General features: G+C 34.2%; 1 protein-coding gene across 2 annotated transcripts in view; it reads left to right on the top strand.

Annotated features, from left to right (window-relative positions):
- LOC126966454 (band 4.1-like protein 4) overlaps positions 1–27,931 on the top strand; it is a 91,698-nt gene that overhangs the window by 21,063 nt on the left and 42,704 nt on the right. For both annotated transcript variants that reach the window (XM_050810496.1, XM_050810495.1), the window contains exons 2-5: positions 5,585–5,686; positions 17,163–17,267; positions 20,611–20,732; positions 27,748–27,845. In XM_050810496.1, coding sequence (XP_050666453.1) covers positions 5,600–5,686; positions 17,163–17,267; positions 20,611–20,732; positions 27,748–27,845 — 412 coding nt within the window. In that variant the 5' untranslated portion in view covers positions 5,585–5,599. The remainder of the gene's footprint in view (positions 1–5,584; positions 5,687–17,162; positions 17,268–20,610; positions 20,733–27,747; positions 27,846–27,931) is intronic.

The following is a 27,931-nucleotide window of genomic DNA, read 5'->3' as shown; positions in this document are numbered from 1 at the left end:
AAATTATAGTGAATTGAAAGTTTAATTTGCTAACATGCTTATAAAGAATCTAATTTATTTCAAAGTACGTACAAAAATTACTGTATTCGAGCAAATACGATAGTTAATGTTTTATTAAATTATTTTGTAATGTTTCACACGGAATAATAAAGAGGTGTTTATTCGTTTCAAGAGAAGTGCAAATAAAATAATTTCATTTATTCATTCGTTCAGCGTCTGTTGGGTCAGCTAGTTGGTAATATAAAAATTAGTGTCAAATGAGTCCACTCCGGTTGACGGCTAACGTAAACAAAACCCTCAAGTATAATTACGTGTCACTGTTAGAACCAAGATATAAATACAACAAAATACCGGTTCTGTGTTACGTCTGATTACATTTACATGTCGCATGAAACATGGCAGGAATAAACAGTGGATTTTGTTTTAAGTTCTTTGTGGGCACTCGGTGCGGGAATTAGTATGCGGCAGGCGACACTCAGCGGCGCGGCATGCAACAGCGTCCGCTCCGCTCGTAGCTAAATCTCTACTCAAATGTCAGTTAAAAATTTTTACTTATTTATTTATCATATTACATATAACTGATTACGGACGAGTAAAATCAGAAGGACTTCGTGTCACCTTACATAACAGTGAGGCACCAAAACAAGCCGGTAAACGTGTAAATACATAGCCCCGCGCATACGCTTACACTAATACAAGCCGATCGGCCGCCATTATGAGATTTGCCATCGCCTGTCACAGATCAGTTTGCGTTGCAATAAAATATTTTAAAAATGCCATCGTGCGTTGTGAAAAAGTGTAAATACAATACTATAAAAGTATTTGTGGATATATGATTTTTTAAGGGAGAAAAAATTGTGTATCTGGTGTACCCCGTAACCGCACACACACTAGCATAAAGGTGCTTCACTTGCTAATACGAGGGCGCGGAGCCCTTCTTTTTTTATTTGTCCGTGATTACTGATATATACATAGATGAATTTAACGTCTAAAAAACCAGAAAGGTTAGAATTAATGCTTATAATTACTTAATAATACGTCACTACTTAAGATATAAATTAAATTAACAACAGTGAAAATATTTGTACGACTTAAAACGAATAAATATAACTTCAGCAGGTTCAATTTATCTTAGCTGCTATACTTAGTAAAGTGAAACTTTTATTACATCGTCTCAAACTTTTTCGTCTGTTTGTTGCATGTCGCGTGACGGTCGGGCGGCGCCTATAGTTCGCAGCAGCTGACCGTGTAGTGTATACTATGTATAGACTATTACTCATTTGTGCCAGTGCTCCACGCTAGTTTGTTTGTCTATTGATTAAAACATAAGTAATAATATTACATATAATTTCGATACATATGCTTATATCATGTGGAAAAAAGTTTTACTTTCATCGTCGTTTCATAAAACCTATAATTAATCTATAATTGATGTTTTTTTTTGTTAAATTTTGCAGCTCAATGAAGGGCAGCTCATTTAGCAAGCCAGGTATTAGATAATCGGCAATTCGTTACAATAATATCGCATAGGTAGTTAGAAATACGAGACTAGACATCGCACTGCTCAGATTATAATTTGGATACATTACGCGCATTGTCCTTGTCGATACGATCAGTTTTCGTGAAAAATCAGAGCGGGACCAGAACACGAAACTAAATACTAAATTATTAATAAGTGGATATCGTAGCACGTACATATATATATTTATAAATCTACTAGCTTTTATCCGCGACTTCGTGCGCGTGAAATAGTTACTTTGGTCATAATTTTTTATTTACTCACTTTGTAAATTTTACACGCCAAACTGCTGTGGTTATATGTAAAACATTTTTCTAAGCTACCAACTTTATCACTTTTATGCCCTTTTTTCATCCCCACACAGGTCTTAATTTTAAAAACGCTAGAATGAATACGTATTTATTTCTTATCAAATAAATAAAAACGAATTTTCATGGTGCTATTTTTGATAATGAGGAACTTTCGTAAAAATTTCCAACCCTGTCACGTCTTTTATAAGCGATATATATCCTTTCCTAAACTCTGGTCTATCTCTGTACTAAATTTCATCAAAATCGGTTCAGTGGTTTAGGCGTGAAAGCGTAATAAACAAACTTACATTGATATATATAATATTAGTAGGGATAGCGAAAGGAAATTTTCGTCAATGAATAATAATAAGTAAATTGGAACTTGCTCGCATCGCTAGCGAAAGGGTCGAATTGTAAATCTACAAAATCCTAAAAAAACTCTGATATTTTTATTATTCAGAAAGTGCGATATATATATATATCTACTTTATATTTGTACACAATGTTTGTGTTTGGACAAAATGACACCGCATACAAGGATAATTAATTGCAAATCATGTTAGTTGAAAAATAAAATTTTTAAACATAAAAATTGTTGAAATAAGTCTAATCAAATGGTATCCTAAGAAAAAAAAACAGATTGCACTCCGGGAGTGCCGGCAGAAGTAAAAACTTGAACACATTTTTGAATATTATGGAATGGTACGGGAATAATTCCGCACGAATTATATTATTCATTTAGTACGCTATCCTACACAAAAATTACAGTTTATATTACATAATTCAACTTACAAATTTTTGTTATGACATTATGATATTATATAGTTCACAATTGTCACAAAATACTCAAGTCCCTCCGTCTTACGTATTTTCGATCAGGTCACGTGTCCTGACGCGAGTTTAACATATAGAGCAGAGAAAAGTGCTCAACGCCGCTATAGAATTTTACGCTTAAAAAGAAAAACAAATTTAATAATATTTATCACAACTGAGCTTCCTTTTGCGGTGTTTCCGGGACGATACGACATGGGTAAGGTACCCATATCGTATCGTCAAAAAAAGCGCGTACACCTTCCATAAAGGCCGGCCACGCTCTTGTAATTCCTCTGGTGTTGCAAGAGAATATGGGCGGCGGCTATCACTTAACACCAGGTGACCCGTACGCTCGTTTGTCCTCCTATTCCATACAAAAAAACTGTTTTCGCATCAATGCTAATATATGTAACACAGTCTCCGAAACTTCTAAGAAATAATATACTTACCTCAAAACATAATGCAGACCAAAACACAGCTACACAATACAGAAGTAAATACACATAATGGCTGTTTCATTTAGATTACAGATAGGATAACAATATTCCTCGCAAATCCCTTGTTGTCCCTGTGAAAGTAAAATTTATTGACGCCACGCACTTGTTTTACATAAAAGAGTATCACAGGAGGATATTAAAACATACATTTTGTGCATACTTCCATTATTAGGTATATTTATTCGAGACACATTTCAAACGTACTCCGAATTTGATACATATAAACTTATTCAGAGAACATTACGTTTTCTTTTTGCAGATTAGATTGGGTTAATGCAATAATTTGTTGTAATTTACTGAACAACTATCATATGTATAACTCAGTCGAATCAGTAATTAAAATATTCAACTCATACCTTATCTCTAATTCTCGTGGTGTTGGTAGAATGACAGGTGTATTTGAATCTACAGTGTTTTGATGACGAATGTCAATCGACTTTTAACCAGCTAAGGCTCGGTAGGTAGTAGGCAAGACATTCTCCAAAAATAATTATATCCGGGGAAACAAAGAGCAAAATTCCATGAGAGAGGTCTGTTACTCCATCACTGTAGCGATCTAAGGTGTTGAAAAGCTAAAACAGATGATATAATATTGTTACAGACAAGCTTGGATTCATCGATGGCATTAGCTGCTTAGAGAACTGATAACAATTATAAAATATCAAATAATAAAACTTCAAAAACACGAGCAAGCAGGGGAGAATGTTTCTGCTACAATCCCCTTAATAAATAAGTTGTCAATTGCAGAGTGGAGCATCTTTACTGCCACGCTCGCACAATAGCGAGAAGCGGCTGCGAGGGGTCAGGCTCGATGGTGGCGAGCAGCGAGCACTAATCTGAGTCGGGATTGTCTGGATTAATGGCTCGGATTGCCGTATTTGTTGTTTGTTCACAACTTCTCAGCTTACTCGCTTGTTAGGAGTCTCCTATTGCACGGCATTGTGTCTAATGTTTTATATATTTACTTTCGGAGAAAGTATCACAATTGTAGCGCGATACCATTTAAAGTCTCTTTAAATTGAGATTTAACATAAGAATCATTCACGTTGATTCTGATCTAACAACTACAAATTGGTTGATAAAGTGATATTTAGCATGGCTTTGAAATTCCCGTGATATAAAGCTCACCTTTAGGGTTGGGCGCTGTTACTAATTAAAATAAAATTGTTAAAACAGAGAACGCCGCTCGCTTTTCCCTGGACTAACTTTTAACGAGGATATATTTGGTTTCGACCAACCCTTTGGTGATATTACTATTGAGTCTGGCTGCAAATAACTCTGTAATTGCCTTCAAACAACTTCGGCTTTGAGGGAGAAAGCGTACATTAGGTTCGTGTTTTGGAATACCTGCGCTAATCCACAAAGGCAAATAATTCAGAGGGTTTCTAACAGCGGGAAATTATATCGAGTAATAACTGCTATATATTCATAGGACTTTTTATTGGATTGGGAAATTAATCAATTCACAATACTTAAATAGGTATATCTATAAAATGAATACTTTATGATTATTTTTGAAGTGAAATCTTTTTGAGCATCATTGTGATTTGAAAGTCGATGAAACGAAAAAGCGCGACAGTAAAGAGTGACACATAAATTCATAAGATTTAACGTGGGAGAAAATGAGATAGGAAGTATTATTGAGTGTCATTATACGCATGCAATTTTTATAGTTATACGAGTATGATTTCAATTTTCATTTTTTCAATGACGGACGTGATTTAATTGGGGTTGTATCATTTACGTGACGCCTAAGATTTTGTATTACGTTACAACTTGGATAAGTTCGACATATTGTCACTGCTATGTGGGAAGATGATTTATATCTGATTCTACTTACCAATTATTAGAGTATTTTATTGTTCTCTCACTTAATCCAACGTTTCCTCCAATAAATACTTAATTGAAGTGAAAACTTCTTTAGGAGTCTGGGCACTTTGTGGGTCTTGAATGAGACTGAACTGTCACGCTCGTTCGTTTCAAGTCGACTCGAGTGAACTAAGGAAGCGCGATACGAGAGAATAAAATTGACCAGAGTAGTTTATGTACAATTATAATATAATCTTACATACTTTATCAATATAGAATAGAAAAATTTCTATAATTTTTCGTATTATTATAACCTCGGCTTGATGAAGGTTCCTACGTACTTCAAAAGGAAAAAAAAACAACCCTTATAGGGTCAATTAAATCGATATATTCAAGTCTATAACATCTTGAAGAAGCTGTGAAAATATCAAACATCTAAATTAACGTAAATAAAGATACGGCCATTTATGCCGCCAAAAACTGAGAATCAAAATTTAAAGGGGATTTACCATTGACTTAAAACAATAAAATTTGGCAAGTAATACCGACTTATACTATTAGTAGAGGGAAAAGTCTGAAAAATTTACATTTGTTATTAAATCAAACAAAACTGGATCTTTTTTATTTTATTTTTACACTTATTTTCTATGTTGCAGGTACTTTGAAGTAAAATGTTGGACTGTCTGTGTCCTTCTCCGAGAACATTGGCTTGTCGAGTCATTCTTCTAGACGAACGAGAACTAATTCATGAAATACAGGTAAATTTTTATGACGTAAGTGGTGGGGGCCTTATCAAGTGAGCTTTATGCTCCTCTAATGATTATCATCATTTCAGCCGGAAGACGTCCACTGCTGGACAAAGGCCTCCCCCAACGATCGCCATAACGATCGGTCCTGCGTTGCCCTCATCCAACCTATTCCTGCAGTCTTGAACAGATCGTCGGTCCATCTTGTAGGGGGCCTACCAACACTACGCCTTCCGGTACGTGATCGCCATTCGAGGACTTTTCTGCCCTAAAGGCCATCTGTCCGTCAAGTTATATGCCCTGCCCACTGCCATTTCAGTTTTGCAACCACCTGGGGTATGTCGGTGACTTTGGTTCTCCTACGGATCGTCTCATTTCTGATTCCATCTCTTAGCGAAACTCCTCCATTGATTACTTACTTAAAATTGGTGATTCCTTAATACAATTTCACCAAATTAAGTTGTTCACTTGAGTTTATGAGTTGTTGAGCTGGAATATATTTAACGTTATGGTCAATATATTACTTGTATTGGAAACGAAATATACTTATTCTTCTTCGGATTGCATTATTTAGTTTAAATTTCGGGCATCGGGCATGTACATAACCAATCACAGGCAGCATAAAAATTTAAATCTTTAAAAATATCAAAAATATTCAGGGGTTCTCGTTCAAATAATAACATTCGATATTATAACATACAAAGTAAATACGCGGCTACGATGGCTGGAAGGTTTTCTAACAGAAATTGGATAAATTATTTCAAAGCATTCACGGACGCCCCTGAGGACGCGCGCGGTATTTTCAATTTGATCGTGTGATGAAACAACGGCTAGATTCTTTATCATGTTCGCTCACTCTTGAAGCGCAACTATTCCGAGACAAATTATTTTAAGTACAGCTAGGGCCTCGCGTAAGGTCTTTTATATGCGGAGCTCGGGTATGAGGTGTGGGCGATGAATTCACTGAATCGTACGTCGCGACTCTATGAATATTAAGTTCTATTTGGATGGCATTGTCAACGCCACAGCGTACTGAATGTATTTCGCCGTTTGCGAAGAGCTATCTCTCTACGTGTCTTGTCATTATTAGCTGTTCTGTTTTGTATGTCGTTACTATAGAGCTTAACACCACGGATATGTTATTTCTTTATGTTTTATTCATTAACAATTTTATTTGCAGTTGTAATTATCAATTATAGTAAATTTGTAATTTATTAAAATGTGGATACATTGATTACTGTTTTTAAAGTTCATCTTGATTGCATTTGAATAGCTTAAGGCAAAGACAAAGCTCTAAAATAAAAAAAGGTTGGGGTAAATAATCTCAAAAAACAATTCTAGTTTTCGATTCTTCCTTTCGCAGTAGTTTTTTGGTCGCTGGTCGCAGGAATCGTTTAATTGATGGATCTGAGGTTTGCAATTCCTAATTAAACATAGAAATATTTCTAATTGTTTTCAATTTCATCGATATAAGTAAGACCTCAAAACTTCGAGTTAATACTTCAATACGTTCAAGTTAAGGGCCTCAAAAATTGCTTGAGCAATACAGGCACAGATAATCTTGTGCCACTATTTGTGTTTCGTATGGTGTTGCATCACAGTCCACGGATGAGTTGAGGATATTTTTAGGAGTGCCATTATACATGGTAAGAATAGGACTTATACGACACAAAAATATCCATTTTTCTTTTTATCGATAAATAAGAAAAAACGTGATAAAAGTAAAGTAATTTGTTTTCAATTTCATCGATATAAGTAAGACCTCAAAACTTCGAGTTAATACTTCAATACGTTCAAGTTAAGGGCCTCAAAAATTGCTTGAGCAATACAGGCACAGATAATCTTGTGCCACTATTTGTGTTTCGTATGGTGTTGCATCACAGTCCACAGATGAGTTGAGGATATTTTTAGGAGTGCCATTATACATGGTAAGAATAGGACTTATACGACACAAAAATATCCATTTTTCTTTTTATCGATAAATAAGAAAAAACGTGATAAAAGTAAAGTAATATTTTTATCACTTCATTGCTAGTCAAAATGTTATTGTATACATTACCTATATTTATTAGTGATGAAAGAGCATGAATCCAATGACGAATACTTTGTCAGTATGTCGCTTCGGTATGTCAATTGACATTTTTAGATAGCCTTGTCATTTGAACCTTACGTTAAGGGGGTAAGGTATAATTTGTATTAATAGATCTTCATTATCTTGATGCAGACAGTGTTAACCATAGCGTTTTGTATCCAATCCTATGATATTATATAAATACCAAATAGGAGCTGATACGTGTAATAATAATAAGCGTGTAAAGAGCATGACTTAAATGTTATCTATAGTCTGAGTAGCTCAGGGCAATAATCATGACATTGCGTGACAAATATAAAACGGACCTCCTTTTCTGGTTATTTTGTAAGTACAAGGTGTAATATCTATTGTATAGTCAAATTAGTAACCATCCCTCTTGCTAAAACGATGTTTTCATATTTTTGGGTCCAGATTCTTGAAACACCTCTATTATTTTATTTAAAAACGTTAGTGGTGCAATTTGTAGAACTTTTACCAATGCAGTGCCGCTTAGGATTCTTGAAACCCCCAAAAATTCTGAGCGGCACTACAACTGCGCCTGTCACCTTGAGACAAGATATTAAGTTTCATTTGCCCAGTAATTTCACTAGCTACGGCGCCCTTCAGACCGAAACACAGTAATGCTTACACATTACTGCTTCACGGCAGAAATAGGCGCCGTTGTGGTACCCATAATCTAGCCGGCATCCTGTGCAAAGGAGCCTCCCACTGGTAAATTGATGATTCATCTGATGTTACAAGAGTGTATATCTGGTATCACATCCGGCTCGAAGGACCAAAAACTAAAATTATTTGTGGAATTTTAATGGACTGTGGATTACAGGATGATACAGCGTGAATACATACCATGACTTGACCCGTATGTATGCTTAGGTGTCCTCTGTAGTCTGACCTCTTACTTAAAATAAATTAAAATATTATACAACTTGGTTTTTGGATTAGACAATCCCATTATAATATTAAACAAACCATTAACATTACTGTTATCTGTATAAATATTTATCCTGACAACCCTTTGATCGTCCAACAATTCCATTAAACGTATTTTGTTAGAACAACTTGTTCCAGAAACAATAAATTATCAAGATGTATCGCGCCGAAATCGTCCAATTTGAACAAAGTGTTCGACGAAAGTTCGACGTTTCCGTTACAATTTTTGGTTATTTTAGATAAATCGTAGTCCTTTCCTCACAATTTCCCTCTCTACAGAAATACATTTGAACATAGATACAGTGAACGATAGCGACGGGCGACGACAACTTAGCGATTTCTGCACAATATCCTGATGATTCACTCTCGTTACGAATGCCTTGTAGTAATGTACAGTGTCAACGTGGCAGTAAAAAGTTGAGATGGGGCTAGGACTTTAACAGATAACTTTAGAATTATTACCAAACAATACATAGCTTGTGATGTAATCAATAATGATAGATGGAATCAGTTAAGTGTTAGATCAAATCAGAGGAAATATTTTGTTTTAAAACGTAGGTACCTACTCTAACACGGAATGTAGAAAAAGCTAGCTGAAGCGACAGACGTTGTTCTGTACATAATAAAACAATATTGTTTTTTATGAATTTGTCAATAATATGTCATAACATTAAGAATTATTTCGTAAAATATGCTTCCTATTGTTATAATGAAATTGTTTCACATTAGAACTGTCAAACCGTGCGTCAATAAATTCTCTCATAGAAAATATGTCCATACAAAACAAATATCTATGTGTATAAAAATGAATTGCTTTTCGTTAGTCTCGCTAAAACTCGAGAACGGCTGGACCGATTTGGCAAATTTTGTTCTTGAATTATTCGTGGAACTCCAGGGAAGGTTTAAAAGGTGAATAAATATGAAAATGCTCGGAACTACATAAAAACAACAATATTGTTTTTCCTTTGATGTGTCCCGCGTCGTTCAAAAGTCAAATTGAAAGAATAGTTTAAAATGAATAACTAATTAGAATCTATATTATCTTTCTGTCTTTCTCAGGAGGTATAACAAACATAATTTTAGTTACCTATAGTTGGTAGATTTTATGTACGATTTAATATTTGTTAGGTCTGAGAATCGGTCGTCATCTATTTTTTATACCCCAAAATTTTTAATTCTTTATTTTTTCTTTTTACTTTATATGGCAATACAACGTTTGCTGGGTCAGCTAGTATATATATACAAATGAATTGCCGTTCGTTAGTCCCGCTAAAACTCGAGAACGGCTAGACCGATTTGGCTAATTTTGGTCTTAAATTAATCGTGGAAGTCCAGAGAAGGTTTAAAAGGTGAAAATGAAAATGCTCGGAATTAAATAAAAACAACGATTTTGATTTACATTTGATGTGTCGCTCGTCGTTCAGAAATCAAATTAAAATGATATTAATTTATAAATTAAATAATAATAATATAATCAAATAATAGCTTAAAATTAATAAGTAATTAGAATTTTTATATCTTTCTAACTTTCTCAGGAGGTAAAAAATAAAATAAATTTTAGGTAACAATAGTAGGTAGATTAACTACAGTTGTAACTATTTATCAGATTAATTTTATGAAGACTGAAAAATCTTAAGTTTTGTCAAAAAAAAAATCTGAACTTAACTGCACCACAAAACAAAAAGAAATAAATTTTATCAGAAAGCTTTGAATTGATTAACAGACTGTAACATAACTGTGGGTGTCAGTCAAAATCAAATTGAAACCTTATAAAAAGCCAGTAGGTATTTTAGGAAAACTCTGTTTTGTAAGTAAGCAACATCATGTGTAATAAATCGAGAATAATAATAAAATTTTATTCGTACCGAGCATTTTTTTATTTGTTTTAATAAAAAAAGAATTCATTTTGTTTGTTTTAAGTTTATTTAATATAAAAGTTTAGGTCTTTTATTTATCCACTGAGGCAGTACGAAGTCTGCCGGGTCAGCTAGTTAGAAATAAAAATAATTATGGGTCCCAAATGGAAATAAAAACTATCCACAATATCTATATCCTATCTCTCAAGTTGGACTAAACTGCACTCCATGAAGTAATCCCCATTAAAAACCGTTCATTAGTTTAGGAGTTCACTGGAAACAAACATCAGGACACTGGATTTATATATTTTAAGATGTATTTCAAATCAATCGCATTCATATAACATTATCGACCAATTATAATGCGTATTTAATAGAAAAGGAGTTGTAGTGATGACTGTTAAGTCAATTATAAAACTAAAAAAAACTAAAGTTTGATGAATTTTTTTAAATAGATATGCACATCACACAATTTTTATGCAGTAAACTCATTTTGCACTTCAAAAGGTTACATAATAATTCCCATTGTTTGAGCGAGTGCTTCAATGTTCCTCGAAAATGAGGTATTGTAGAGCAATTTACGAGGAAATCTTTATAGCGAAGGAAGTGTCGGGTCATTGCGAGATGTATTGTCGCGAGGCAGGCGGCAAATTGAGCCGACAGTACTTTACGGTCTACTGCGTAGATGCACTTCGTTCTTCTGTTGGTGTCTTTGCTTTGTAACTGCAGCTTCAAGAGCGCTTTTAACACTATGAATAATTAATCACTTTTGAACAATGAACTTTTGAACTCGTGAAGTCTCTCAAATAGAAACTGTAGACCTTGTTATTAATTAAAGTTTTTTATTGCTTTTTATTCATTTGGAGTTATGCTGAAAAGGGTTAAAAAGGGGTAAGAATTTTTATTTTCAAGCATTTAATGAGGCACCAACATGTTTTTGCAAAACTAATTCTATTTGAAAATCTATGGTCGATGTATATCTATAATAACATGATGCTTAATGAAATATGACGTAATAATATATTTTCAACAGCGACATTAAATGAAAACAAGGGTAAAGCTTAACTAAATTTTAATCATAAAAATAAATTCAAAAATAAAAATATATAATTTACCATTTAAATTAACCAATTTTCAATAATCTAGTAGCCGCGAGCTAGCGTAGGCACTAACACTTCTTCCACGCCGCGCCGTAACCGTCAGGACTCGTAGGTATATAATTTCTTTAAATAGTAAATCATTGAAAATTTCAAAATTTCAATGATTAAATTTATTTTTCTATGATTGAGGTTAAGTTAGTTAACCTACGAGACGGATAGAACGGTGAGCTGATGGTAATTGAAACACCCTGCCCATCACAATGCAGTGCCGCTCAGCATTCTTGAAAAACCCAAAAATTCTTAGCGGCACTACAATTGCGCTCGTCACCTTGAGAGATAAGATGTTAGGTCTCATTTGCCGACTAATTTCACTAGCTACGGCTAGTGAAACTAGTGAATTCGGCGCCCTTCAGACCGAAACACAATAATGCTCACAGATTTCTGCTTCACGGCAGAAATAGGCGTCTCCCATTGATATTTATAATTACACAAAAGCCTCGACATATTACAAGATAAATTGCTTAACTGTTAAACAAACCTCTTTTGCTGAGACTGATAGTTCAATAACAAAGACCGCGGCAGTGTTTTATGAAATGATCGTAAACAATCTATTACTCATCGCTGTCGACAAACAGAGGACTGTTAAATACGTGTAGGTACCAACTACAAATGAAATAGCCGGAGGCAGCCATCGCGTGTACAACAATACAGTCAAACATCAGCTCAGCTCCCTTTGGCAGTGGCCATGGGAATGTAATTCGTTTGTTTTTTTGGATCATGCCCGAAGCTTCATCGTGCCCTGTTATTAAATCATTTATTATTCAACTGTTCGTATTGTTCGCAATTATAGCACCAACTGACGCAGTAATACAAGATAATTTCGTGTGTATGTATATAGCCGGTAGATACAAGCTAACCGCTTAGTTGTTCTGTGATTTAATTTGTCTGAACAAATATTTCAGTTTCATCAACAAACCGGACGGCACAAAATACACAACCTCAAAACAAAATTGTGGTCCAATTTGCAAACATGGCTTCGGTTTAGCGATCGATAGATTTATCAGAAGCACTAAGCCCCTGAATATTAGTGTAGTTGGCTCATTACTTTAAATAGAAAATATGAGAGAGTAGTTTTATATTTATTTAATCCTAAAGATAAAACATCAACTAATGCTTATAAACAGGTATGTAAACAACTTGTTATTTTTTAAAGTGATAAAACTCACTTCTGAGATAATTACACAAATAAAATTTGAGGTTTTCAAAATCTATAAAAGTAAATATTGTAGATAAAGCCACAACCTGAGAGTTGAACAGGACACAAAATTTATCAACTTACTATCAGCAACAATCGTCGCTCGAACGAGAGGTCGCGGGTACAAGTCCCGCATCGTTCATAATTTTTTTTTTCAAATTTGGTTTTACGTAACAGGTATATTAATACGCAACACAGGTTCTGATATTTTTTTATATTCTTGAGGAGGCCCAACGATATGTAACATACGGGTTATCTGGTGGTATGTTACCACTAGCGTTACCGAACTCAAATATCCGACCATAAATTGAATATATTAATATTTTAGCAGATTCAAACCTTTTCTTCTCTTGTCAATCGAAATTGCAAACAAATCAACTTTATTTTTATGAAAAATAAACGCAAGAAGAGGCTTTCAAACAACACCATCAGCCACCTGTCATCAAGAAGGCTGTATGCACGTGAGAGAGTCGACGTAAGCTTTGGTGGTGATTAAAGTTCAAATATTTAATAACCTGTATTTACTAGTGTGAGGTTCCTTAGCACAGGTTGCCGGCTAGATTATGGATACCACAAGCATTACTGTGTTTCGGTCTGAAGGGCGCCGTAGCTAGTGAAATTACTGGACAAATGAGACTTGACATCCTATGTCTCAAGGCTCAGAATTTTTCGGTTTTTCAAGAATCTTGAGCGCTATGTAATGGGCAGGACGTATCAATTACCATCAGCAGCTGAACGTCATGCTCGTCTCGTCCCATATTTTCATGAAAAAAATATTAATCCATTTTAAAAGTATTTTACTTAAACATAATTTCTATTAAGATAAATAAAGGTTATTCTTAAAGAAAACGTATTAATAACGTCTATAAGCTACGAGCTAAGCGTGGGCTTAAAATTATTGCTAATAATTATTATGTTTAAACAGATAATTTATAGATTAAAGTTAATAACACCACGATTCGCGTGAGAGTGATCCGAGGCCCGCCATTATAATGCCAAGATCACATCACTACTGGTCTTACAGGATCCTACTGCTCCCGTGATCAGCTAATTGTGAAAGCCACGCCATTGAGAAATGCTAATTGGTGACAGCGGTATCGTGGGAGATCGATATAAAACTTTCAAATGTTTGAAATTTCTCGTCATGTACTGATACACATGTATGGTTATTTTAACTGGCTGTACTATAAATATCAAATTGTTACTTGTATAGTAATATTTAATACGTTCTTAGAAGATTTTTACCATTTAAGTTAATACCACTACTACTACTAAAGTTTGTAGATGTTTCAATTTGTTCCAAATAATTGTTAAAAAACGTGTGTCGTATAGGTTACTATAACATAAATTACTTTCTTAATGATACCACAAATTGGGAATGTAGCGACAAGTTTTATTATGCTAAATTGTATTGTGGCAAAACTTTATTAAAAAAAAATGAAGAAGCCAGCTGAGTTTCTTGTGCCCATTCTTCTCAAGTCTGAGGCATATATTTTCGAATTGGTGGATGTTTTTGATATTCAACAACTGATTTTAAAATCATATTTTGAATAAAAATGTTTGACCTGGTTTAATTTCTTCCGATATTGTACAGGGAATCTTCTTTTAAATTTTTGCCGAGTTTCAGTTCAGTGCGATTAGTTCGAATTAATATCGACATCATTAGTATAAAGTAAAAACATTGAATAAACATGATTTTGATATTTATAAATACATCAAACATTTAGAGTTATATTTTAAATGATTTACGTTATAAATGTGAGAATGTAATCGCTGTTTTTTAAGTCAGGGATCGGGCGATACAAATAATGAAAGTCACAACTCCACCCGACATATACATAGAATATTAATATTATAGCATGAATGATATTGGGCGCCAGAGATAACTCTTCCGCCCACATGGAACGGTTTTTTGTTTAAAATCATTTGAATTTAAGCTGTTTCTGAGACAGAAGCGCACAAACAAATAATAATTCTAAAGACAGTTTTTGTACCTTGGTAACATAAGTACTAACAACGTGCATTTTTTTTATAAACTACTAGCTGACCCGACAGACGTTGTTCTGTAGATAATAAAAAAAAATACTGTTTTATAGGAATTTGCCAAACATTTTTCATAACATCAAGAATTATTTCGTACCATGTGCTCCTTGTTGTTATAATGAAATTGTTTCACAGCAGAATTGCCAAACCGTGCGTCAATAAATTCTCTCACAGAAAATATGTCCATACAAAACAAATATTGGAAATAAAAATAATAATGGGTCCCAAAACGAATTAAAAACAATCCTAACTCTCAAGTTGGATTAAACTGCACTCTATGAAGTAATTCCCATTTAAGTCCGTTCATTAGTTTAGGCGTCCATCGCGGACAAACAACGTGTCACGTAATTTTTATATATTATGACTAGCTGACCCATCAAACGTTGTATTGCCGATATTAAAATCGCGATACAAAAGTAACTGTTGATCGTACATGGGTGAAAATTGTATGTACTTTTTAATGTTGACTCATAATCAAAAAATTAACAAAAAAAAAAAAATTCGTGACCACCCTTAACATTTAGGGGGATGAAAAATAGATGTTGTCTGACTCTCAGACTTACCCAATATGCACTCAAAATTTCATGAGAATCGGTCAAGCCGTTTCGAAGGAGTTTAACTACAAACACCGCGACATGAGAATTTTATATATTAGATTGTACAGATACGGAACGATCATATGTAAAGAATTACAATTTATATAAATTTTAGCATACTGAAGGCTGTGTTGCATCATATTAGCTGTTATAGTTAAGGTTTAAGTCAAATTTAACGTTAACAGCAACGCTGACTTTAAAATGGACTGCGGAATCTTTTACCGCAAAGTATTCCTTGGCGTTAAAATGTTAAACTTAAAAAAAAATTTAGTGTATAGTAGAATAGTGTTTTTGAAGTCGGTTATTTTTTTGTTAATTTTTTTTTTATTTTTTGTTTTTTAGTGAATTTGAACTAACTAAGAATTTGTCTAAATATATTAGATATACAAAATTTTTCAATGCAGCAATGAACGTAAGCGCTTAATTGAACAGTTCCGTTACTTTGCCATGGATTTCGTAAACAGAACCTAACCAAACTCTCACCAAACTATCTTTGAAGTATATCCTTTCCAATAAAAAAAGAATCATCGAAATCGGTTGGCGCGATATTGAGTTATTCGTAAATTTATCCTATTACTTTGGTATACATATCTATAGCAAATGTATGATTTTTATGGTTTTCTCATGGATGCCATTGTCAGATCTTGACCAAATTACAATGGAACCACACACACTTTCAGTCGAAAGTTTTGAGGTAACAAACATAAAAAAAAAACCGACGAATTGAGAACCTCCTCCTTTTTTGAAGTCGCTTAAAAAGTGGCATATCATAGTACAAGATCTAACTACTCGATTCTGCAGGTATGTGATTTTTTGATAAAAGTAATGTTAAATGAACGTTGAGGGAGTATGCATTGTATAATCCTATAATTAATTTTAGTATAATTAATTTTCTGATGTAAATTGCAACTATATGTTTTTTATGAATTTTAGGTCATTTTAAAGGAAATTTTATAAATATTTGAAAATATAAGGGTTCCAGTTAGCCACAACATTAGGTTAGTTAGGTTAGGTTGCTAGGTGTAAACAAGTATACCTATTATTGTTGATTATTAACGGTCATCTGGTTTTTTCTTATTGTAATACAAAATTTACTATTTAACATAAATAATGGTTACCAGTTAAAAAATGGCAATAAAAAATTAGTTTTATCAATAAAACACATACCTGTAGCAACGAGCAGTGGGATCTTAGGCTATCAAGTCAATATCGAATATTTATTTGAAACTTTTCACAGGTCGCAATTTAACATTAACAATAGCTTTAACCGGTGAACATTAACGGTAACGGTTAGCAGTTAAAGTTATGACGTCATCTAAAACTGTCAAATGGTGCAACAAATTTTTTGCTTCACCACTACTTTAACATGTATTTTATGGCTAAAGTTCGTTGATGCAACTCAGCCTTAATGTCATTTACATACCATTGCATTTCTATGTCTACTGTGTCTGTGACTTGCACTAACACATGAGGACAACCTAAAGCAGTTTTATAAATTTCGTGTGATAGTAATATTGTTGATTTCATGTGCCTATAGTAGAGTAATACAATACCAAACTCAATACACAAGAGATACATATTTGTTGGATGAATATTACCAAATGTTTCCTGTACAGGACACCAGCACGGGCCAGGCGCTCCTGGACGTTGTGTTCCGGCACCTGGATCTTCTGGAGACAGCTTACTTTGGCCTACGCTATGTTGACCAAGACAACCAGACGGTAAGTTTGTGTCTTATTTAAAGTTGTCTTGCAGAGTTCATAGCGGTTTTGTTTACTTTATACTCACACAATTATTGAAAAAAGTTTTACTGTGTTTAACTCAACTCAAGCGTCGCAAATATGTCGGTCCTAATGAGTCTTACATCTTTGTGCCGTTTGATGTCGAGAAATTTGGCCCTTGGGCTCCATAGGCGCGGAGAATGTACAAAGTACTATCTTCTCGCCTCAATAGGGCTACTGGCAACCCAAGCGCTGGCAGCTAATTCGGTCAACGGATCAGCTTAGCTATCTAACGCGGAAATTCTACCAGTATTCTTGGTACGCTTCCCCGTAGTGTAAGTTTTAATTGTTTGTAATAAATAATAGTATTGCAAATATAGTTATAAGATTTAATTTTGTGTTTGAGTAAATGGAAACAACTCAATGTTAGATAAAATGTTTAATAAACGTGAAATGTTCATTAAGTAGTTGCTGCAGATCTGAAGAATTGCTATTATCATTGCTTCATTGATCTCTTGACATCGATCAAGTTATTTGTCCATGTTGCCCATGAAGTATAATTGTAAAAATTTAAGCTGTGCATCTTCGAGACGTTGCAGTGATCTAATACTATGGTGAATCTGTCCTTATATCTACAATATCAAAAGCAAAACCCGTATTTCTGATTTATAAACACTTCTTTTAGAATTAGCATACACAATACATAGGAATAAGTATAGTACGTATGTTATTCCTCTACTGTATTGTGTGTAAGTATGTAAATAAATAAATACCTTGAATGTCGGATTAAATCCTCGTTCTTAGATGTCTGCCCCAAATGAGGTCATTTGGAAACAAACATTGTATTTTTGAGAGTTTTTCAGAACATGGCAGCACAATTCTTGCATTTCTCCGCAGAATACTCGTAAAGAACGTCCATCGGCCCAATGCGAAAGCTAGTATGCAAGCAGTACTACAGTACAGTATAAGTATTGCAATCGTATCGAAACGCTGCTCGATTCAAATCAGTACTTCATAAATTTCTTCTTATGCGTCGAAAATTATCTATAAGTTATATCTCTGAGGTTTTACTGGACGATTTCGTATTGCCAGCCGATCTGTTTTACGGGCTGCTACGCTTTGCTCTTGTGATTCATAGCACCACGTCAATCCATACTAACGCGGTTCTTTTCTTCAGTCCTTTCATTCGCAATGTTTCGAATCCTAGTTGCATTACGTCTTTTTCAGGAATAATTTGATCGTCTTAGACGTGACATTGTTAATGATAATATCGGCACAATAAGCTAATAGTCACTCGCACACTCGAAACAAACACACCAACCAGTCAACTTGAATAACATGACGTGCACTGTCAGTTGTATTTTATTACTCATGTAGCGTTAAACTAACAAAAAACTTCATTGAATTCATTCTATTCTCGAGATGTCATGAAAATGTCAATCCATAGACAATGTATCAGAAAATAATTCTTTTTTATAATAATATTTTTTCGTGATATTTTGATATTTTATAACTTATTATCCTATTCCGGACTAAGAGAAATCCAAAAAAAAAAACAAAAAACAGAAAAATTGGTCTAGCCGTTCTTGAGTTATAAATGGTGTAACTAACACAACTTTGTTATATATATATAGATTAGCTTATCATATTCCGTGATAAAATCAGCTTTTTTAATTAACGATGAGTTTCGTTTGGATAAGCGTCGAAAACTTAGCAATGCTCCGACCGCTGTAGTCAATTTTGCTTTTTATTAAATATACGAACAATATAAGATATACGTCTCTTCATTTGTAATATTAATATGATACTATGGCATAAAAGGCATTTATTTCTCAAAATTTATTCGCTTAGAATTCTGTTTGATGTCATTTCTAATATACTAGATACTGCTACCGTTTCGGAAACAAATCTGAGAGAGAGGAAGCGGCGCAAGAAACTCTCCCAGCATTTTTCTTATGTTTATGGTGTTTTTATTAACGTAACGTAAGTATTTGTTGCCCATATATGTATCAATACACCATTTATATCTAAGTAAGCTTTGTGAAATAGTAAGGCTGGCCTGTTAGAGCCGGACATGAGAACACTGAGAGACAAACTTAGGGAAGAATACACAATTTCAGATTAGTAATGTAATTATTAATAATAATTAATAATGTAACTAGCTAACTCTAAGTAACTTTTATATATTTAAAACATAGATGGCCCTACAAATATACTTGGTATAAATTTATTCTTGAGAATAAGCACAGAATGCACAAAATGTTTAGTCGGACGTTATAACGTTTCCCGCGTGTATTTGCAAGGCTGCTTGTCATTCAGAAAACTTCAGAATTATCATTGTATTGACAGTTTTGTCAGCGATATAGTCATCAATTTTCATATTCTTGGTTTATTCTCAGTTATAACTTTATACCAAGTTTATTTGTAAGGCCGTTAGATTTATCTCAAATGAATCATAACTCAGAATAAATTAACTACATGAACTTACATGAAGTACATATAAAAATCTCGTTCAATGGCACTACCAATGAAGGGATAGAAAGATTAGAGAGTACACGAATGTTGCGACCGCTAGATTAGTGTATTTCAGTTATTTTCACGGTATTTTACTGTGGGGTCATGCTGCTGACATTGATGTAGTGTTTGCTCTGCAAAAGAGAGCTGTTCGTGCTATATATCAGCTTAGTTATAGACTCTAGAAGAAACATTTAAAGAAATATATATTATGTCTGTTTATTGTCAGTACATTTATGAAAATTTATTAATCGTTCACAAAATTCATCACCTTTTTGCTCTTAATATTGATTTCATTATTATAACACTAGAAATAAGGGATTGCTTGTAATCAATTCTAGTAAGCTTCATAAGATACATAATAGCTTTAAGGGTAAATGTATTCACTTTTATGATAAAGTCCCAGACACTGTTCAGGCATTATCTATAAATAAATATAAATGTTTTATAAAAAATGGCTCTGTCGTAAGTCGTACTACTCCACAGCTGAATGTCTAAGTGATTGGACAGCTTGAGACTATTTTATGATTACTTTATAGCAATAGCAATGACAGTACAATATAGTATATTTTATTAATCAGAGCGCAAAATTGAAAAGAGTTTCTTGCGCCGCTTCATCTCTCTCAGAGCGCCATTTGTTTCCGAAGCGGTAGTAGTATCTAGTATATTAGAAATGTCATCAAAAAGAATTCTAAAGGAATCAATTTTGAGAAAATAAATTGCCTTTTAGGGTGGTAAATGAAAACATGATATAATTATTACATTTTAATATCTAATGTGACTTTCCAGTTATCTGAGTAGTGTCAATATAATTAATTATTGTCCTCAGCACTGGCTGGACGCTGGCAAACGTCTTCGTCGACAGCTTCGAAGTTCAGACTCACACACTTTTTATTTTGGTGTCAAATTCTACGCGACTGATCCTTGCAAGCTGCTTGAGGAAATAACAAGGTAATTTATGTTTTAATAAATGTATCTTTAAATGATTAAAATATATGCTTAATATAAGTTTTATTTGCTTTATAATTTTTAAATTAAGTAAGTCAGTAGTTAAACTAAGTATTTTTTTAATTAAGGGGTCTTTCTTACGTTGTGTTTATATCAAGGTAATGCTCTCACAGGTTTTTTTAATGAAAATACGTGACGAAACGAACAGGACGTTCAGCTGATGGTAATTGATATGCCCTGCCCATTACAATGCAGGCACTACAATTGCGCTCGTCACCTTGAGACATAAGATGTTAAGTCTCATTTGCCCAGTAGTTTCACTAGCTACGTCGCCCTTCAGACCGAAACACAGTAAAGTTTACATATTACTGCTTCACGGCAGAAATAGGCGCCATTGTGGTACCCATAATATAGCCGGCATCCTGTGCAAAGTAGCCTCCCACTGGTAAACCTCTCACAGGTTTTAACAAACCATTGCATTAGGTAAAAACGTTTGCTTTTGGATAACTTATGCGTTTCGACTTAAAACGAATAATTCAATACATTATCACAGATTGACTCTCCCGTGTTCATGGTTTGATTACCGTGTGCAAGGTTTCCGAACAAGTAAAGGGTTATTTTGATGTGCTAGCGACACGAAAACAAGAATATGTAATGATAAAGTACTGATGACTATCATTGATCACTTTCAAATTGCTTCATGTTGTTCGTGCATCTCAGCATCAATGCGTTTGTTGAACAAAACAATGAAAACGTGATATTTGACACAATGTTGTCGAAGCTGAAAGCAGTGACAATCCTACAAGGTCGAGGAAGGGACAATAAGTGACAATAAAATACATCTGCCGGCGCAGATAGAACCATGTGTTAGAGCTCCACTCGGCACTATACCACCCTTCAAATTGCTACAGTTATTGTTGGAACTGCTTACGTTTGCTACGAATATTGCCACTTGTGCTCGATTTTGTATTTGATATCAGTTTCTACTATGTTCTACGTTACAACAGGAATCGCTATTTTAGATTTTTTTTTTAATTTTAATAAACCATCAAAACGTGTCGTATACAAAACAATGCAGGCTGATTCATAAGGAAAAATAGGTATTCACAGTTGTTAATTTACACAAAAATATTATTTAAAGTGATATAAATAAAACTAATAACTCGCACGGATCGCGAGAGGTCACGGGTTCGATTTCCGCATCGTTCATAAAGTTTTGTTTTCGCTTTTATTTGTGTAATTAATCCCAGAAATGAGGGTTATGGTTTTTAAACATAACAGATTGTTTAGATTTGCACAAGCGAAATCTCAAGTCAATTTCCTAATATGCAAATATTGGGGTTGAGCAGGTTATCAACTGTAAAGTAGATCCTGTAGATGAAGCCACAACCTGAGAGTTGATTTATACAAGATTCTATAGACGATGCGTCGTTTATAAAATTTTCAGTTTGATTTGTGTAATTAATCCCAGAAGTGAAGGCTATCACTTTAAAACAACAAATTTAAAACTAATACTAACAATAATATTTAAATTAATATATGTATATTTTTACGCTCCCTATTTCATGTGCGGAGAATATGAAAGAATACGGCTTGTCGACAGGCTTTTGTTAGATGAATTAGGAAATATCTGTATCTCATGCACGGCGGTACGCTCGCGCCCCGCGAATCTTCACGCACTGTCAGCTATCTGCTAAACCACCTCGTCTATCTACATGTTGTGCTCAAATACAATAGAATGCAATGATTTAATGATTATTTTGGAAATTAAAAGTAATACGATACTAATCTATTTTTGCCTCTTTTGCTATACTGTTAACCTAGATTATTGTATTAAATCGGTCTGAAGGGCGCCGTAGCTAGTAAGATTACTGGGCAAATGAGACTTAACATCTTATGTCTCAAGGTGACGAGTGCAATTATAGTGTCACTCAGAAAATATGGGTTTTTCAAGAATTCTGAGGACTGCCTGCATTGTAGTGCGCAGGGCGTACCAATTACCATCAGCTGAACGTCCTGCTCGTCTCGTCTATTATTGTCATGAAAAAACCTCTGCGTCCAGAATCTTAAAAAAAAATCCACTGTTTTTAAGATTCTGATATGGAACGGGCTCAGCATCAATATCAATGGCGAATACATGACTCACCTTCGATTCGCAGACAATATCGTAATCATGGCTGGGAAGATATAAGCGTATGCGCTGGATCTAGATAAAAATTTGAATTAGGAAGCCGGTGTAAGGAAAGAAGAGAGGAGGACTTACCAGAGCAGCAGCGATTTTTCCACCAGGTGCCGGGTCGCGAATTTCCCTCTTTAGTTTATAGGCGTTTTCTTTGAGTGGCCACTCTTTCTTGCCGAGTTCAATATTATATAACTAGACATCACCAGATACTTGATTACAAGATTACACATAAGGAGACGAATTAATGAGTTATCACGACGTTGACAATTTTCAATACTAATTACTCCACGCGGAACGCAACGATCAGCTGCGCTCGTGCTACTCCGTAAGTGGGAGGGAGAGGGTGCAGGTAGAAAGGAGAAGAAATTAGTGCAACTCTTTGTGCACCCACAACATTTAATTAATTAATGGGGTGACTGTTATACTATTTATAAAAACCCTTTAGGCATATTTGGCCTAAACAACATGTTCAATGGCCTCACTACAACTTCCTAAGGAGTAGGTCTCAAAATGAACACGGACAAGACGAAGATCATGTCTAATATCCATGTCGCACCTACTCCCGTAACAGTTGGGAACTGTACTCTCAAAATTGTTGAGGAGTACATCTATCTTAGATAAAAAATCCAGTAAGGCAGGTCCAACTTCGGGAAAGAGATCAAATCTAACTCAGCAGCGTTCGGGTTAGTCCGTAAAATTTTCTTGTCCCATTTACCACAGTGTCTGAACACGAAGTTTTTTAACCAGTGTATGTTGCCAGTGATGTCTTACGGTACGCAGACATGGCCAACTATAGGCCGAATGTAAGCTTATGGCCGCTCAGTGGGCAATGGTGAGGGCTATGCTTGGAGTTTCATTTTTCATGCAGTGGACAGAACATATAGCTCGACGGACAGATAGCAGTAGAAGTCCTCGAATGGCGACCACGTATCGGAAAACACAGTGTTGGTAGACCACCATCACAATATGGACCGATGATGACGTATCGGAAAACACAGTGTTGGTAGACCACCATCACAATATGACCGATGATGATGATGATGATCGTGTTGGTGATATTTTAGGGAGGCCTTAGTCCAGCAGTGGATGTCTTCCGATGATATGATGATGATGAATTGGCTATTCTAGTTAGACCTCGTTCCACGTCCACTTTTATAATAATAACTTTGATAACTTATTATTATCGATTCTTGTAAAAATTCGTTGAATTTTAAGTTTAATTTGTTTCTCACCGAAGTTTACGTAATAAGTGTCTACCTAAGTCTGCTAAGACTATTAGACCCCTTTAATGCTCCCCTGAACGGGGGGTGAGTCGTCTCGAGAAACTTGGTACAATCCCATTCCACTTCACAAAGAGTTTTCCCCTTTGTCAACTCAAAGTCAATTTTTTACGAGCTACAATGACTTATTAAAGTGTTCATTGTGCAATGAGATCTAGGTGTAATTGTACCTTTTGTGTTACGAAAATTCAGTAGAGCATTAATTTGACAACCGAGTGTATCGCAATTAAACTTGTAAGTATGACTGAATTTTTTGATTTGAAACACGCAATACATTAACGTACTTACAAAAAACTTAGCATTAAATTATACAAGAGAATAAACCAAGAACAAGAGAATAGACATTTTGCTTACTTGATTGGCTTATTCGGAGGTATAACGTTTCCTGTGTTAATTTGCAAGGCTGCTTGACATTCGGAAAACTTCAAAATTATGATTTTACAGTGTTGTCAGCGATATAATCAACGTTTTGCATATTCTTGGGTTATTCTCAGGTAAAATTTTATACAAAGCATATTTTTTTGTAAGGCCGTAAAACCATAATGTATCTATAGTCAGTTTGGTTTGGCAATATTTTTTATAATCCTGAGTGGAACGGAATTAATTTAATATAATGGCCGAAACAAGATTTACTTATTAAGTTGAATGTAACGTTATAATATATAGTATCCTTAAAACTTAATACTATATTATGAGAAACAGTCTTTAAGAGGTTTCGCTGTAAGCATAGTTGAACAGAGTAAGGTACGGCAATAGAGCTCTTGGGAATCCGCTGTCTTTGAATGGACTGTCGCAAAAGTTTTCATAATATAAATAATTTTAATTGGATAGGTACTTACATGTTCCAGGAAAATTGCGAAATATGCAAATTACATTACATTTGTGAAAGCAAACTTATATTGTAAAGAACAACAAATATTGCGACAGCGAAACAAGAATATTTCAAAGGAAATTTTAAAATTTCCCAGCTTTCCTGCAAATGTTATATGAAATGACGAAATTATTTTATAAAAGTTTGTTAACTGTGATGTTGACATGGTTTAAGAAATCAAGCCTAGTTCAGTCACGGAATCTATTGTATCAACTTCATTACTTCACACTGTATTTAGTACATTGTGATGTTAGGGTGGAAAACTGGACGTATCTAATACAAGCCGAAGGCGAGGGTTAATAATATAATAACTTTGTAATAACCTATACCCGTGTATCACACGATGTTTTTAAATGCTTAAAAAATAAATTGAAGAATTAAATATGTTTATTTCAAAATTTATACGTACAAAAGATATACAACTGTTACAAAATACCCCGTTAAAATATAATTAATTATCAAAGTCAAAAATTTTGTCAACCCCAGTAAGCTGTCATGTCAGGGAACCAGATTATTAAACAGAAAGGCCTACATATCTATTTTACCTAATAATTGTCTACTTTAATAGTTTTTCATTCATAAACGTTTGCTACCTCAATACAAGTTCCGTGAATTAAGTAGAAATGTAGGTACATTCTGCGTAGTTTACTCTTTAATTTTACTGATATAGGGTTTGCACATCAGTGAAAATAATAATATTGTTTTATTTTTTTGGGGTTAGTTATACAGCGTTACTACGGTTCTTAAATATTCTGAATGGACTCGTTATACGGTCCCATTTAACCTCCTAAATGAGTGTTGTAATGAAATTCAGTACAACATCCGTTTTCATAATAACTCTCCTGTGGATGATATTATTATGGTTACTGGGACTGGCATTTTTATTGTAGCAGTAAGGTAATCGTTACAGAATATTTTATAGAGGATCAAATTGTGGGTGTAGATAAAGTCTTGTATGCAACTGTTGATAATTAGGTTATAACCCACATTCGTATTTTAATACTCCTTATTACACAACAGTTGCATAAATAACTATTACTCCTGTCCAAAAATTGAAAATACAATCACAGAATGTGGCATTAAGAAGTTACTTCTTACATGCAACAAAATCCGTGCCCTAAGGTATCCCTCATCGTAATGAAAATAAAATCTCTGACAATCTCTGCTACGACGCGATGGTCCTTTAATATTAAAATTCCTTTTGAAGGCTCATTTTGAGGGCTCTTTCTATGAAGCCACTTAGGAAAATAAATAATTCAGAATTAAAAGGTTTCAAGATTAATAAATTGTTTTCAGTTTTAATAGGACTTTAGAAGACTCTTCAGATTTCTCCGTTGTATTAAAATTCATTGTATTATATTAATTATAAAGGACCTGGACGACCGAGCCTTGCTCGGATTTTTAAGAAGATACAAAACTTGAACGAAAGAAACCTAATAGGACATGTGGATTCGGACCGTGGTCTTCTGCTTTCCGGATCACTCAATGTCCTATCTGAGCTATTAAAGTCTTGTATATCGTGGCGAAATTTACCTTTGTATTCTCATGTTGTTGAAGCAGTTTCTCATTAAAACACGGATAAAACTAAATTTTTTAAAAATTGAAACATCGGTTTTTCGCCCCTGAAACTACCTGCATACTAAATTTCATTAAAATTGTTGGAGCCGTTTCTGAGATTCAGATTATATATATACAAGAATTGCTCGTTTTAAGGTTTACGAAATTTGAGAAGTCGATAACTTTTCGAAGCAGTCCCTATCAACGGAAGTTCATCTTTATGTATTATGTATGTTTACGTATTCACTTTTAATTTTGATTATAAACATGGATTCGTGTTTATGTTTCAACATAATATTAACCATTGAGGTTTGTCATTTTTTCTTAGTCCAGGGCAAGCAAGTGTTAAGAGGTTTAGTGACATTGTAATGGAAGGGGTACACTGTAGTGATATTATAATATTACAAATGAAGTTATCAGTGTGAGACGTCGTGCGTTCTGATTGGTCTCTTTTTTTCATACGGAATTTGCAAAGCAATAATTGTAAAACATTGGAGCGTGCATGTAATTTTCCATTTGAAATTATTGTTGAAATAGTTGTGAACAAGGGCTGATTCGGTTCTGGCACTCACCGGCCGTTGCCGCGGCCCGCTACGGTCTTTGGGACTTACTTCTAACAATTAGTGGATTACACTTATGCATAACTTTAAAATTTGAGCACTTTTCTTGGGATGAGTATTAAATGTTAAACACGCGTCAGGACACGTAGCCTGATCTGAAATTCGTAAGACAGTCGTTGAAGTTATGGATGAAAGATTTATACTTCTAACTAATAATAGTTCGGCCTTTTCAACTTAATGTTGAATCATTGTGATTGCGAAGCCGAATCGTTCTGTATGTATGAAAGTTGAATTTTCCGAGAGATAAACTTTTTAATGTAAAATAATTGTTGATAATAATAATTGAAGTGTTAATTTTTTTATGTAATATTGTTATTTTTGTGGACGATAGCGCAATAAATGAATATTTTATTCAACTACATAAATACTAGTACTTTTATACTGATAAATAAAGCAATTCGTACGAAACTATTCCCTAATTATTCCAAAATATTCAAAACTGCCCAACTTTACAACCCACAACCCGTATCTTTTTGTAGTAAAACCGTATGTGTTTTGTTTTGTACAGGTACCAACTGTTTCTACAACTGAAGCAGGACGTACTTCGTGGACGGCTGCCAGTCAACTTCGAGCTGGCTGCTGAACTCGCGGCTTATGTGCTTCAGTGTGAGTATTTATAAATATTTATTTTATCTGTAACAGTATTATTGAACATACCAACAAACTTACTTATTTCAACTGTATCTCTATAA

Source organism: Leptidea sinapis, chromosome 10, assembly GCF_905404315.1.
Source record: "Leptidea sinapis chromosome 10, ilLepSina1.1, whole genome shotgun sequence".
Classification (NCBI taxonomy): Eukaryota; Metazoa; Arthropoda; class Insecta; order Lepidoptera; family Pieridae; genus Leptidea; species Leptidea sinapis.
Note: the sequence above shows the minus strand (reverse complement) of the source record. Positions and strands in the feature narration are given on the sequence as shown.